The sequence below is a fragment of the Phocoena sinus genome, chromosome 1 (genome assembly GCF_008692025.1).
Source record: "Phocoena sinus isolate mPhoSin1 chromosome 1, mPhoSin1.pri, whole genome shotgun sequence".
NCBI classification, from domain to species: domain Eukaryota; kingdom Metazoa; phylum Chordata; class Mammalia; order Artiodactyla; family Phocoenidae; genus Phocoena; species Phocoena sinus.
In genome coordinates, this window is record NC_045763.1 from 45657321 (window position 1) to 45669812 (window position 12492).

Consider the following 12492-nt stretch of genomic DNA (forward strand, 5'->3'; position numbering starts at 1 on the left):
ACACTTTACCACTATAACAATTTTATTTTTCTTTCCACCCAGTCATGCATTTGTAATATACTTCCCAAAGGTGCTAGATAATAAACTGAACCGCATTATGCACATATAAAGATGGCCATTTAGGAGACTGAGCCATAAAAAAAGTTTATGATATCACAGAGGCTAAATGTGAGTACTGGCATAGTGATAGGGAGAAAGGTACCTCCTGCTACACTGAATAAACAGTGTAAGGTAATGAATGGAGAAAATTCCATTACAGTTCTTTAAAAAGCTAAATGTCATTTTTGTCCTGATTACAGGTTTACTTTATTAAACACATCACTTTTGGCAAAAGGTAAGAATAGTGGTTTAAGAGACGACAAAACTCTGGTTACTTCTTTTATTGGCATGACCCACAAAGAATACACTATTAAATACTGAGTCAAAGGCCTGATTCAGTAAAAAACTTGGAGCTAAGTCAGCTAGCCTATGAATGAAAGGCTTAGGAAAATTATACCATCCATTGAAAAGGTAGTGATGAATTATAAGAAGGGTAATTACTATTGCATTTGTCTAAACCAAATGCTTACTTAAACAAAGGTGTCCTATCCACAGCATAAAATAAACATTGTATCAATAAACAGATGAAATTTAAAGCCCATGAAATTTCTAGCAGTATCTACTAAAAGTTTAACTTCATAATAATTAAAGTATGCTGGATGAATAAACAGTATGCCTGTCATTTTCTGAGGAAAACACATAAAAAGCATAACACAACTCAAAGAAAACACCAATGTTATATACTGCTGATGTCATTAGCATAGCATCTTACCAGATTCACATTCCAATTTGGTCCGATTTAAATCAATTCCATCATCCACAAATTGACAAATTGAAAACAGCCTGCAACCTCTCTGACATGCGTACAATTCCTCTTCCTAGGGAGTTCAAGAACAGGGAGGATTACCAAAAACTAGCATTTTTCCTTCGGGGGGAAAATAGGTCAGAAAGAAAGCAAAGTTAATAGGGTTTATTGTAATTGTCCAATAAAAGATTTATGACTGAAAGAAAAATGATAGGAGCCAGGTAATACCAAGACCTTTGCCATACAAAGAAGTTTTAGTTCCTTATTTTTTAAATTTTTTTATTTTTTGCGGTACGCAGGCCTCTCACTGTTGTGGCCTCTCCCATTGCAGAGCACAGGCTCCGGATGCACAGGCTCAGCGTCCATGGCTCACAGGCCCAGCTGCTCTGCGGCATGTGGGATCTTCCCAGACCGGGGCACGAACCCGCGTCCCCTGCACTGGCAGGCGGACTCTCAACCACTGAGCCACCAGGGAAGCCCTTAGTTCCTTATTTTAACAGTGACATCCAAAATAAATAAATAAACTAACAAATAAATAATAAAAGTGATATCCAAGAAACAAACCTAGTGGGTTAAAAACATCACCCTTTTCCCATATTCCACAGTCATATTTTGGGGGGAAAAGTTGAAAATAACAGTGACATAATCAGAACTTTAATAGAGGTATAAATGAGTAAACAAGTACTTTAGGGACCAATGGTGTACTTCTGCCACATAAATATTTATACGAATCATCAGGCTTATCAGGAAAAGTATCACGACTAGCTTCACATGGCAAATAGTGCCATAAAGGCCCCCATAAAGTGAGGTATACATCTAAAAATATGCTTAAGTGAAAGGATTTTTTTAAACTTGGGTTTACCTGAACTGAGAACACAAACAAGGCCAACATGTGACATATGGGAAAGGCCACTGGAATCAGCCAGACTTGGAATAAAACCTTTTAGGTCAGTGTGTACAAGTTACTTTACCTATCTAAATCTCAAAAAGGAAATAAAATCTATAAATTATCTCCAAACCCCTCAATAATGCCAGAAGACAGCTATTCCTAGTGCAGTGCCTGGGACATTGAAGGTGCTCAATAAATGGTAGTAGTGTTAATCATAATAACTGGTTTTAAAAATAGAAAACAACAGTTATAAGCATCATTGTATATGTGTGAGAGCTCAAGATAGGAAAGACTCATCTCTGGAAAATGTGAACTGCTTAATAAGACTAATGACAACGTCTTCAACAGGCTTTTCTTTGGTTAAATGTATAGTATTTGAAACAAACCAGTACATGTGGGGGAGCCCCCTCAACTTACTGTGTAGTTCACTGTGTACAAACTGGCAGGCACCTAATAAGGAAGGAAACAGCATGTGCATATACCAGTTAGCAACCAATGGAATACAAAGGTATGCATTTCTTTTCAGCAGGATTAGTAAAATTTATGTAGCAGCAACAATCCATTAAGAGGAGATGGCTGCAGTCTAATATTAAACAAGTTTTATTACACAACTTTGATGGTAGTGCATTTTTGGACTTCAGTTCTAGCTGCATTTATTGTTACAGTGAAATTGAAAGAGTTAGTAATTAAAATAAATTTCATACCTGAGTAGCTTTTGCAGGCTTTGTAAAACAGTGGAAGAATTCTCTTACGTCTTTGGAGCACCACATATTTCCTTATATTGCATAGGGGAAGCATGAGCTCATTAGTATGAGCTATACTGCATACCATTTCATTTTCAGATATGTTTTCATGTGTTAAACCAATCCAATAAGCCCTCCAGTACCATTTTCAGAAGAGACTGTAGCATGGTGAAAGAGCCTAGGTTCAGGAACTAGGCCTGGTTAGAAGCTCAGCCTCACCACTTATTCTGTACAACCTTGGGCAAGGGAATTAATCTCTCTCAGCCTCAACTCCTTAGTTGTAAAACAGTGACCAATACTCATATGCCAATCTTGAAATATGATGAGTATTTTATTTTATACTTTATTATTTTATTTATATATCTTATATCTACAATGTCATTAATATTATGCTATACTAGTAAGTAGACATAACATTAATAATATATTTCATGAGCACCCATAATGTGCCAGGCATGGTGCTAACACTTAATGTATCATAGGATACCTGGCACAGAGCAGGCACTCAATTGGTAGCTATTAAAAATCATAACCTTATTCCAAGTAAGTGTTTCATGTTCTAGATAATATTTCATACCCTATGTATCCAAAGTGACTGGCAAGTTTATATAAAATAGACCTTCCCTAGTTTAGAGCACAAGGAAATGGTGCTCCCCACCAAACTGAATACCAGCTAAATAATTAGAAGGAAACTTAATGAATCCTCCTTAAAGAAGGAACCCTACTATTCATAGATTTTACATGCATATTCTTATCCTGAACTAAGTCAGGCTAACTATTCTCCCTCTTATTCAGCATTACTAATATACTGTATGTACCAAACTGGTTTTATGACATTGGGCAAAGGAAATAACTATCTATTGCCATGCGTTAGGCACTGTGCTAAGAGTGCCATGTATACTATCTTTAATCCTCACACTTGCTCTGCAAGGTGTGAGGTGTTTTTTTTGTTTTTGTTTTTTTATAGTTGACAAAATGAAGTCATGATAAGTTAAGTAATCAGCAAGGACGCACAGATAGTAAAAGTGAAGCTGGGGGTCTTCCCTAGTGCGCAGTGCTTGGGAGTCTGCCTGCTAATGCAGGGGACACGGGTTCGAGCCCTGGTCCAGGAAGATCCTACATGCCACGGAGCAACTAAGCCCATCTGCCACAACTACGGAAGCCTGCACGCCTAGACCCCATGCTCCGCAACAAGAGAAGCCACCGCAATGAGAAGCCCGCGCACCACAGGGAAGTGTGGCCCCTACTAGCCGCAACTGGAGAAGGCCCACGTGCAGCAACAAAGACCCAACTCAGTCAAAAATCAATCAATTTATTTTAAAAAAAGTGAAGCTGGGAATGGAACCCAGGTTTGTATGGTTCCAGAGCCCACACACTGTTAAAAAATGACCAGGCTAGCTCTATAATTATCTTTGTTATTAACATGACTTATGTCTCCTGCATTTGGACCCAGACAAGTTAAGCAATTATACTTTTGAAGAAAGTTAAAGGGTAAAATATAATAATTTTAAGTATCTACTTACAAACAAGTAAAGTATCCTACTTTCTTGCAACAAATAATTAATTCTGAAAAAGAGTCATTAAAATGAGAGTTCTATCTGCCAGTCACAAATACCAGACCAAGAGAGGCTACAGGACCTTGTAAATTCATCTAATTTCTTATAACACACACTGCTTTTTCCTGAACTGTAAAGCACAATAATTTGAAGGAGGACTGACGGACATCAGTGAAATAAGTAAATTAAATATTTGTAATAATATAACTTTATTAATAGAAGGCAGCATAATACAGCCAGCTTTAGGACTGAATTCCTATTACTCCACTACTTCCTGGCTATGTGAACTTGGGCAAGTCACTGAATCTTTCAGAGCCTCGATTCCCTCAATTGTAAAACCCAGCTTTGCAGGGTGAGAATTGGAGATAATGGAGGTAAATCTCCCATCACACTGGCTAACAGAGAGTAGACAGTTAATCAATTTTAAGGCCAGGACACACAGGGAGCCAGATGATTTAGAGTTCCTGAGGAGAAGAGCTTTACTGAATAAGTAAAAAACACTTAGATATCACATCAATTGTTAGAAAGTAGTGGATATTATAAAAATACCTAGAGGTTCCAGAAACGTTTATCCTTTTGAATTGTTTATTCTCGCAGCATATGTATTCAAATAACTACAAATTTGCTAGGAAAATCTCAGAAAAAACAAAACAAAACAACCAACACATCCAAACACTAGAAAGATACAAAATAAGTCTCTGCCCAATTCCAGGACAAATCAATATTAGTTTCCTCATACAATCCTCTTACTTATGAGAGGTTTATAAGAAGAGAAAAAAATAATGTATCCAGGAGCAGTACACACGGATTTGAAGGTCTGGAAGTCAGAATTCCTCATTTCTCTCTCTTGACTGCTATATTTGTCTCTGACTGAAAATTTGATAATCCCCTCTCCCACACTTTTTCTTGAAAACTGATAATCCTCAAGCAATGTAAAATCCAGCAGTAAACAAACATACAGGCAGTGACAGCATTTAGAACTTCAGAATTTCAAAAGCTTGAAAGCACTTGCCAATAAGGAACATCCTAAACCTGTCACTTTGTAGTTTGAGAGAGCAAAGAGGGCTAGCGACACAGTTAAGCATACAGCATAGGGAAGATGAAGGAAAAGCAAGGGCAAAAAGACCAGCAAAAGCTCTCATAAAGAAAGGCGGGGGAGGGAGGATGATATACTCAAATTATATATTTGGAAGGGTGGGGGAGTCACCACGCAATTTAGGATGTTGAGTCAACAGTTCTTTAGAAGCTGCAAAACAACTCGATTAGTGGAATGGAATTAAAGGAAAGGCAGCACCTGAGGGCGGACAAGGAGGGGAGGAAGGGTCACTCTGTCCATAAGTTGTGATCCCCTACTAAGGGCAGTCTCATTTCTTTCCCACTCCACTTATTCCCTCTGTCTTCTGCTGCACTGAATGGTAAGTTTTCTGAATGCAGCAACCTAACTGCTTTTTCTCTAAGCCATTCCAGTCCCAGTGTGAGCGCCTTGTACAGTTACTCAACACAGGCGGAAAGCCCTTCCTAAGCGTCTCCCAACTCCTTGATGTATTTCATACTATGGTGGAATTGTCTACTTGTTTGACTCCAGGAACAGACTGCAAGGTCCCAGCCCAGAGAGGCGCTCAGGGAACAGGGGTTAAGAGTTAACATTTTGTGGGCTGGCGTATCTGCAACTGCCCCCCTCCCCTCGCCGTCCCTGGAAGGTGAGGACCCCGCATTAATCATCTGGATACTCCTCCCCCTCCGAGTGTTCGTCTCCCCTGCTGCCCCGCAAGGCCCCAGAGGAAAGGGGTCGTGTCTTGCTTATTTTTGTGTCCCCAGCCTATTACAGGGTAGGTGCGGCACAAACTTCCGGTAATTACAGCAGAAGCGCGGTGCGGGTAAGATTAGGGGAAGAAAACAGGAGTTACACAGATGGGAGACAGCGGTTGAAGGGTGGATTCAACAGTCAGGCTTCCAGAGCCGACAGAGGTACGGGAGAGCGGAGAGATGGGAGGCCACGGAAGGGCTGTAGCCCGGTTTGGACGGGCCCTACCTTGGGGTAGGTGTGCAAGGGGTAGGTCAACTGACAGGCCCGGTGACAAGACGCCGTATCACCCAAGACCGAGTCAAAAGCTTCAGCCGAAGCGGTGCCCAAGCCTCCGGTCAGGGCCATAGTCAGCAGCAGCAGCAGCGGCGAGAGCCCCAGTTGGGCCCTGACCCAAAGGCTCCCCTTCGCCGCCGCCATCTTGTTTGCCTCTGTCACAGCACCTCAGCTTGTTGCTGTTTTCTTTTCAGGTTTCCTCCTCCTTCCGGGACCAGCCCCTTCCCAGTCCCGCGGGCCGCTGCTTCCGCCTTTGCCGTCCTCTCAGCTCCGCCCTGACCCGCCCGAAACTGCCGCCTCTCGCCCCACCTCTAGGTCTACGAACTTCTAGATTGGCGAGAGGAAGTGGGTCCAAACATCGCGAGTACTAGAGCGAAGCGACTCCTTAGCTTTGCGAGGCACGCTGGGGCATGTGGTTCTCCATAGGCGGGAGGCGCACTGTGGGTTGGGAAAGTTGGTCTCGGAGAACTACAGCCGCCCTAGGTGCGCCCGAGCCCGCCCCTTCGCGGTGTATTCTGGGGAATATGGTTTGGTTCACACCCACCCCCCCCTCCACCCCGCTGACGGCCGTTGGTGTTCTCCCGGCTAGCTGAGCCTCCGCTAACGAGAAACTGCAGCAGTGGAAGGAGGCGTCGTTTAGTTCTGACCCCCGAGGTCTAGGCTTGGGCCCTCAGAGGGTGCGTTCTGGAGAGGCCCAGCTGCTGACAGGGCTGCTATTCCTGGTGGGTCTCATCTCACATGACATCGTTGTTAGGCTTCCCCTTCCTGGGCTCCTGAGTGCTGAGGGCAGAGGAAGGTGGTGGTTCCCTTTGCTCTGGGATCAGAGCAGGACAGTCGTGGTTAGGGTCCTTTGACCACGGAGTAGTTCCTGGAGATGACTGGTTGCTGTGAGGACCCTGCTGAGATCTGGAGGAGGTTGTTGGTTATTGGTTACTAGGGGAACCCTTGGGGTTGTGGCTATGGTGCGGTAATTAAGACAGCTTCATTGAACCCGAGGGAACTCTAACCCTGCCACAACCCAACCTAAGTTGGAAGAGGCTTTAGAAGTCACCAGTTTCAACGCCTGGCCCAGTATTGGAAGCCCCTCTACAGTGTGCACTTCTGAAAGCTAGACACCTCCTAATTCAGGAAGTAGACCCATCATTGTATACAGTTTTCAGTTTTTAGGAAGATGTTTCTTTTTCAGGAGGAAATCTTTCTGTGAATTTCACCCAAGAGTCCTAATAATTCAGGAATGCTTCCAGAGTGTGTAGAACCCAATTGTGTCACTTTAGGGAACACACATCACAGAAGCTTTGATGACGTTTTAGAACCTGCCCTCTTTCTTGAGCAGAACACGGTGCAAACACGTGAAGGTAGTTGGAGTCCCCTAGCAATGGATAAATTCGTCCTTCGAACACCCAGAATCCAGAATAGTCCTCAGAAGAAAGCTCCTGGAGGAAAGATTTACAAGCAGGCCACGATTGAATCTCTGAAGGTGAGAGGGGATCTGGGAGTGGAGAAAATGTGCAAAGGACTTGATAGCCAAGAGGTCGGGAGGAGTTCTACTATAGAAGACCTATGAATTACTTATTTCTGTGCGTCCTCCCCAGAGTGTTCCTGACCACTCCAGGTTTGTTTCCGTCATACCTTGTTTATCAATTCCTGCACTACGTTACACTCTTCTAATTAATTTGGCTTTGTGGTATGTTTTGCTAGCTGGTAGGATAAGCCCCCTAAGTTATTCTTCTTTTGCAAAATTTTCTTGTCTATTATATGGAATGTTAAAGTACCAAATATGGTTTTGTGTTCCCTGTACAAACTCAGTAAGATTGGGTGATGATACCATACCCTCATATCCTATTGACCAGAACCGTATCACATGGCCTTTACAGCGACAGCTGAGATTGGAAGAGAGACTGTTAAAATAGACTCTTTGCAACCTCAAACTGTCTGATTTCTGTTAGCAAGGAAGAAGCAAGGAATAGATACAGGATAGACAACCAACACTGAATCAATGGATATAAGTACCCAATTAGTGGTAATTATTACTTCACTAAAAACAAACAAAAAACCGTTTGTAATTAGTTCCCTTTGTCTTCTTGAACCTCTCCTCCTACATTACTGACTTTTTCTTTTCGGTTCCCTTTATTGCTTCCTATTTTCTCAACTAGACTACTAATGTTTGTGCTCCCCAGAGCTTTGTCACATTTTATGTGTTTGGCCAGGGTGATCTTATTCATCTTAAGGCTTCCCATGCTGCTGACTGCCAAACTTGCACCTCTAGACTAGCTCTCTGAAGGTGAGAGTGAGATCTGGGGCTAGAGAAAATGTACGAAGGACTGTGATAACAAGGTGGCCTCCTGAGTACTTGACTGATATACTCAGTTGGATTTCTCTTCTAGATGTGCCACAGGCTTACCAGACCCAGATTAGAAAGCAGTAAAGGGGAGTATAAACAAAAGCTCTGGGTTCTAGGCCCTACTGTGCAGCTGTGTGATCTTTAGTAAGTCATTTCCTTCTCTGGGATCTCACTTTGTCCTCATCTAGAAAAGGTAGTGTTTGACCTATAGCAGTGTTTCTTCAAAGGAACACTGTTGTCCTTTGGGGCAAGATAATTGTTCATCATTTGGAACTGTCCTGTGAGTTGCACAAAATTTAACATCCCTGGCACTCAGACAGTAAATGTCAGTAGCAATGTCCCATTGTGATGACCAAAAATGCCCTACATATTTACAAGTACCCCTTGGTTGAGACCTACTGAGCTCTAGATGGTCTTTAAAATCTCTCCTAGTTTTGCAGTTTTGTGACTTCCTGGAACACATTCAAGGTTTTCAACTGTTTGTCAGGGTATCCGTGGATAACTGTACACAGTATTGATTCTCAGTGAGGGATGGTGGTGGGCAGGATTGTGATGTCAGACTGTCTGGAAGAAAAAGAGGATGGTAGTAATTGAACTACATGTACACTCACGTACAAATACCCAGATTCTAATATACCTTCACCTGACCCTTCTGCCCTTTGTGTCGCCACGTGGGCCCCAGTTGAGAATCACTGTGTGTGATGATGAGAATGAGCCAAGTGAAGATTATGGAATCAGAATAAACAATAGGCATATGGAATAACATTCTCTTTAAATGCAATAGTTTTTCTTCCAAACCTGTTTTTTATTCTCCTGTATTTATTTTATATCCATATACCAAGAAACTGGGACTAGAAACTTAGAAATGATCCTTAATTCTTCTCTCTTATATCTAGTTTTCAATTCTGTCTCCTAAAAATCCTTTTTTGCCCTTAACGTCTCCCACTTTAAATTCAAAATCTTGTTGAGGGCTTCCCTGGTGGCGCAGTGGTTAAGAATGCGCCTGCCAACGCAGGGGACATGGGTTCGAGCCCTGGTCCGGGAAGGTCCCGCATGTCGCGGAGCAACTGAGCCTGTGCGCCACAACTACTGAGCCTGCGCTCTAGAGCCTGCGAGCCACAACTACTGAAGCCCGCACACCTAGAGCCTGTGCTCCGCAACAAGAGAAGCCACAGCAATGAGCAGCCCATGCACCGCAACCAAGAGTAGCCCCCGCTTGCCTCAACTAGAGGAAGCCCTTGTGCAGCAACAAAGACCCAACTCAGCCAAAAATAAATAAGTAAATTTATTAAAAAAAAATATTTTTGAATTTAGATCAGTGCCATGGTCTGTTAACTTGTCTCTGTGCCCTTGGCATCCCCTGTCATTCCAGCCTCCACACTTACACCAGAGAAATAAGTCTTTAAAAAAAAAAAGAAAATCTACTCAGGTCACCTCCCTGCCTGAGGAAACCACTTCCCTTAGTGGTTTCAAATTACCTTTTGATAAAGACATTTCTTTACATGGTACCCAAGGCCCTCTTGTGACCTGGTACCTGCTTGCCCTGCTGCTCTTCTTATTTACATTCCATCCAGTGTCAACCACTCACAATTTCCCAAAGATGTTGTGTTCTGTCATACCTCTGTACCTTTGCTTATGCTGTCCTGTTTGCCTTGAACGGCTTTTTTCTCTTGTCTTGGAGGCAATATAGTATAGTAATTAAGAAAACAGACTCAAGCCAAACTACCTGTGTTAAAATCCTGGCTCTGCCACTTAAACTACCTGTGTGACCTTGGACAAGTTAACCTCTCTGTGTCTTTCCTCATCTTTAAAATGGGATTAATAATAATATCTATTTTATAAGGTAGTTATGAAGTTTGAGTGAGTCGATGTATTTAAAGTGCTTGGAACAGAGCCTGGCACATACTAAATACTATGTAAGTGTTTGCTGTTATCAGCTACTTTATGAAATCCTTTGTTCCCATGATCTAGTCAAGAGTTTCCTCTGCTATAAGGTCTTTCCTAACCACTCTCTGTCCCCCAGATACAGAGCCAATCTAATTTCTCCCTTCTCTAAGCCATCCCTATATCTTTACATGCTTCTACCATCGCACTTACTTGTGCTATATAATAAGTGTTTCTTTACATGACTGTGTCCCGCTACACTCTCAGCTTCTTGAAAGACTATGTCTTATTTGTTTTGTGGCCCCAGTAGCTGGCATGGGGCTTGGCATATAGAAGACCATGGTGCATTTTTCTGAATGACGAAATGGTTAGTTTTTTGGTTTTTGTTTTTGGCTGCACCCTGCGGCATGCTGAATGACCGAGTGAATTAAACTCTAAAAGCCTTGGCATGGCATATGAGACCCTTTCTATTCTGTTCTGTCTGAGGTGCCATCTCACCTCATCTCACATAGCTCCCCGTTCATGGGAATGCATTCCAGCCACACCCCATTTCCTGCTCTTCTCTATCTAAGCTATTCTCTTTCATGTCTCCAGGGTTTTGACTTGATGTTGGTCCCCTTTCCTGCATCTTTTACAGAATGAATTCCTACCCATTTGTCATCCCGCTCAAGTGAATCTTAGATTGTTTCATGAGTACAGGGACCTTGGGCATTTCATTTACCTCTCCACCCTTGGACCTGTCACAGTGCTTGGCACATACTAAGTGGTCAATAAATATTTGTTAAATAAGTGAATGATGAAATGCTTCCTGGGTCCTTTGTGGGGAATTAATCTTTCCCTCTTTGAGACTCTCTTGGCACTTGGTTAAAATAACTGTTGTAGCGCTTACCTTACTGTATTGTAATTATCTGATTACCTGTAGTTTCCCCAATCTGTTATGAACTGTTAGGACTGGGACTGCAGTCTCTTATGTTCTGATTCTGCTTTAAGACCTAACACAGTGCCTGCTACATTGTATGTAAAAATTTATTGAATAAACAATAATCATTATTTGGGGATGCCCTTGCTGGGTCTGGATAGTAAGCTACTCCACAAATGTTACTGTGAAACAACTTTATGCTCAGTACTATGCTAGGTACTTTAGGGAACATAAGAAAAATTTAAGATAAAAGTATGAGCCTTAAAAAGAAAAAGAACCCACCTGCCAATACAGGGGACATGGGTTCGAGCCCTGGTCCGGGAAGATCCCACATGCCACGGAGCAACTAAGCCTGTGCACCACAACTACTGAAGCCCGCACGCTCTAGGGCCCGCGAGCCACAACTACCGAGCCTGTGTGCTGCAACCGCTGAAGCCTGCGTGCCTAGAGCCCGTGCTCCGCAACAAGAGAAGCCACCACAATGAGAAGCCTGCGTACCGCGATAAAGAGTAGCCCCCACTTGCTGCAACTAGAGAAAGCCCACATGCAGCAACAAGCACCCAACGCAGACAAAAAAAAGAGTTAAGAGAGAAAAGAGCTCAGCATCTGTTTTAGTGGTCAGAGCACCTTAAAGAGATGGAAAGATTTGGCTAGGTAGAGGGAAGTAGCAACATACAACCATTCAGTAAGTGGTACTTGCTGTTCTCTTTCGCTTATGCATGCACACATGCTTACTTTCCTGTGTATACAGTGGCAAATTAAAAACAAGTTGAGTTAAATATGAATTCTAGAGAGTTAACTAGGTCCACGTTCTGCCAAGTGACTATTCCCACACACCACTATCATGTTTTTTTTTTTTTTTTTTTTTTTTTATGCGTTACGCGGGCCTCTCCCTGTTGTGGCCTCTCCCGTTGCGGAGGACAGGCTCCGGACGCGCAGGCTCAGCGGCCATGGCTCACGGGCCCAGCCGCTCCGCGGCATGTGGGATCCTCCCAGACCGGGGCACGAACCCGTGTCCCCTGCATCGGCAGGCGGACTCTCAACCACTGCGCCACCAGGGAAGCCCCACTGTCATGTTTTAATGACAAGAATCTGCTGAATATTCAAGCCTCAATTTCCTCATCAGTAACATCAGAAATAATATTTAACCTGCAGGGTTGTTATGAGGGCTAAATAAATAAATGCATATTGAAAGGGCTAAGCATTGTGCCTGGCACACAATAAAAGCTAATAAGT

At 42.9% G+C, this 12492-nt stretch overlaps 2 protein-coding genes across 7 annotated transcripts in view; one reads left to right on the plus strand and one right to left on the minus strand.

Annotated features, from left to right (window-relative positions):
* Positions 1–6402, minus strand: part of TMEM59 (transmembrane protein 59) — a 32880-nt gene extending 26478 nt beyond the window's left edge. For all 4 annotated transcript variants that reach the window (XR_004348302.1, XR_004348303.1, XM_032621583.1 and 1 more), the window contains exons 1-2: positions 6065–6402; positions 812–917 (exon numbers count right to left, since the gene is read on the minus strand). Coding sequence is in view for 2 of the 4 variants with exons in the window: in XM_032621583.1 (XP_032477474.1) it covers positions 812–917; positions 6065–6256 (298 nt within the window). In the remaining 2 variants the exon portion in view is untranslated. The remainder of the gene's footprint in view (positions 1–811; positions 918–6064) is intronic.
* The window catches only part of TCEANC2 (transcription elongation factor A N-terminal and central domain containing 2), a 43215-nt gene continuing 31647 nt past the window's right edge, over positions 925–12492 (plus strand). Inside the window, exons 1-2 of one of the 3 annotated variants that reach the window (XM_032621616.1) lie at positions 925–6000; positions 7446–7589. In XM_032621616.1, the coding sequence (XP_032477507.1) occupies positions 7488–7589 (102 nt within the window). In that variant the 5' untranslated portion in view covers positions 925–6000; positions 7446–7487. The other 2 variants (XM_032621606.1, XM_032621625.1) reach the window with 2 other exon arrangements.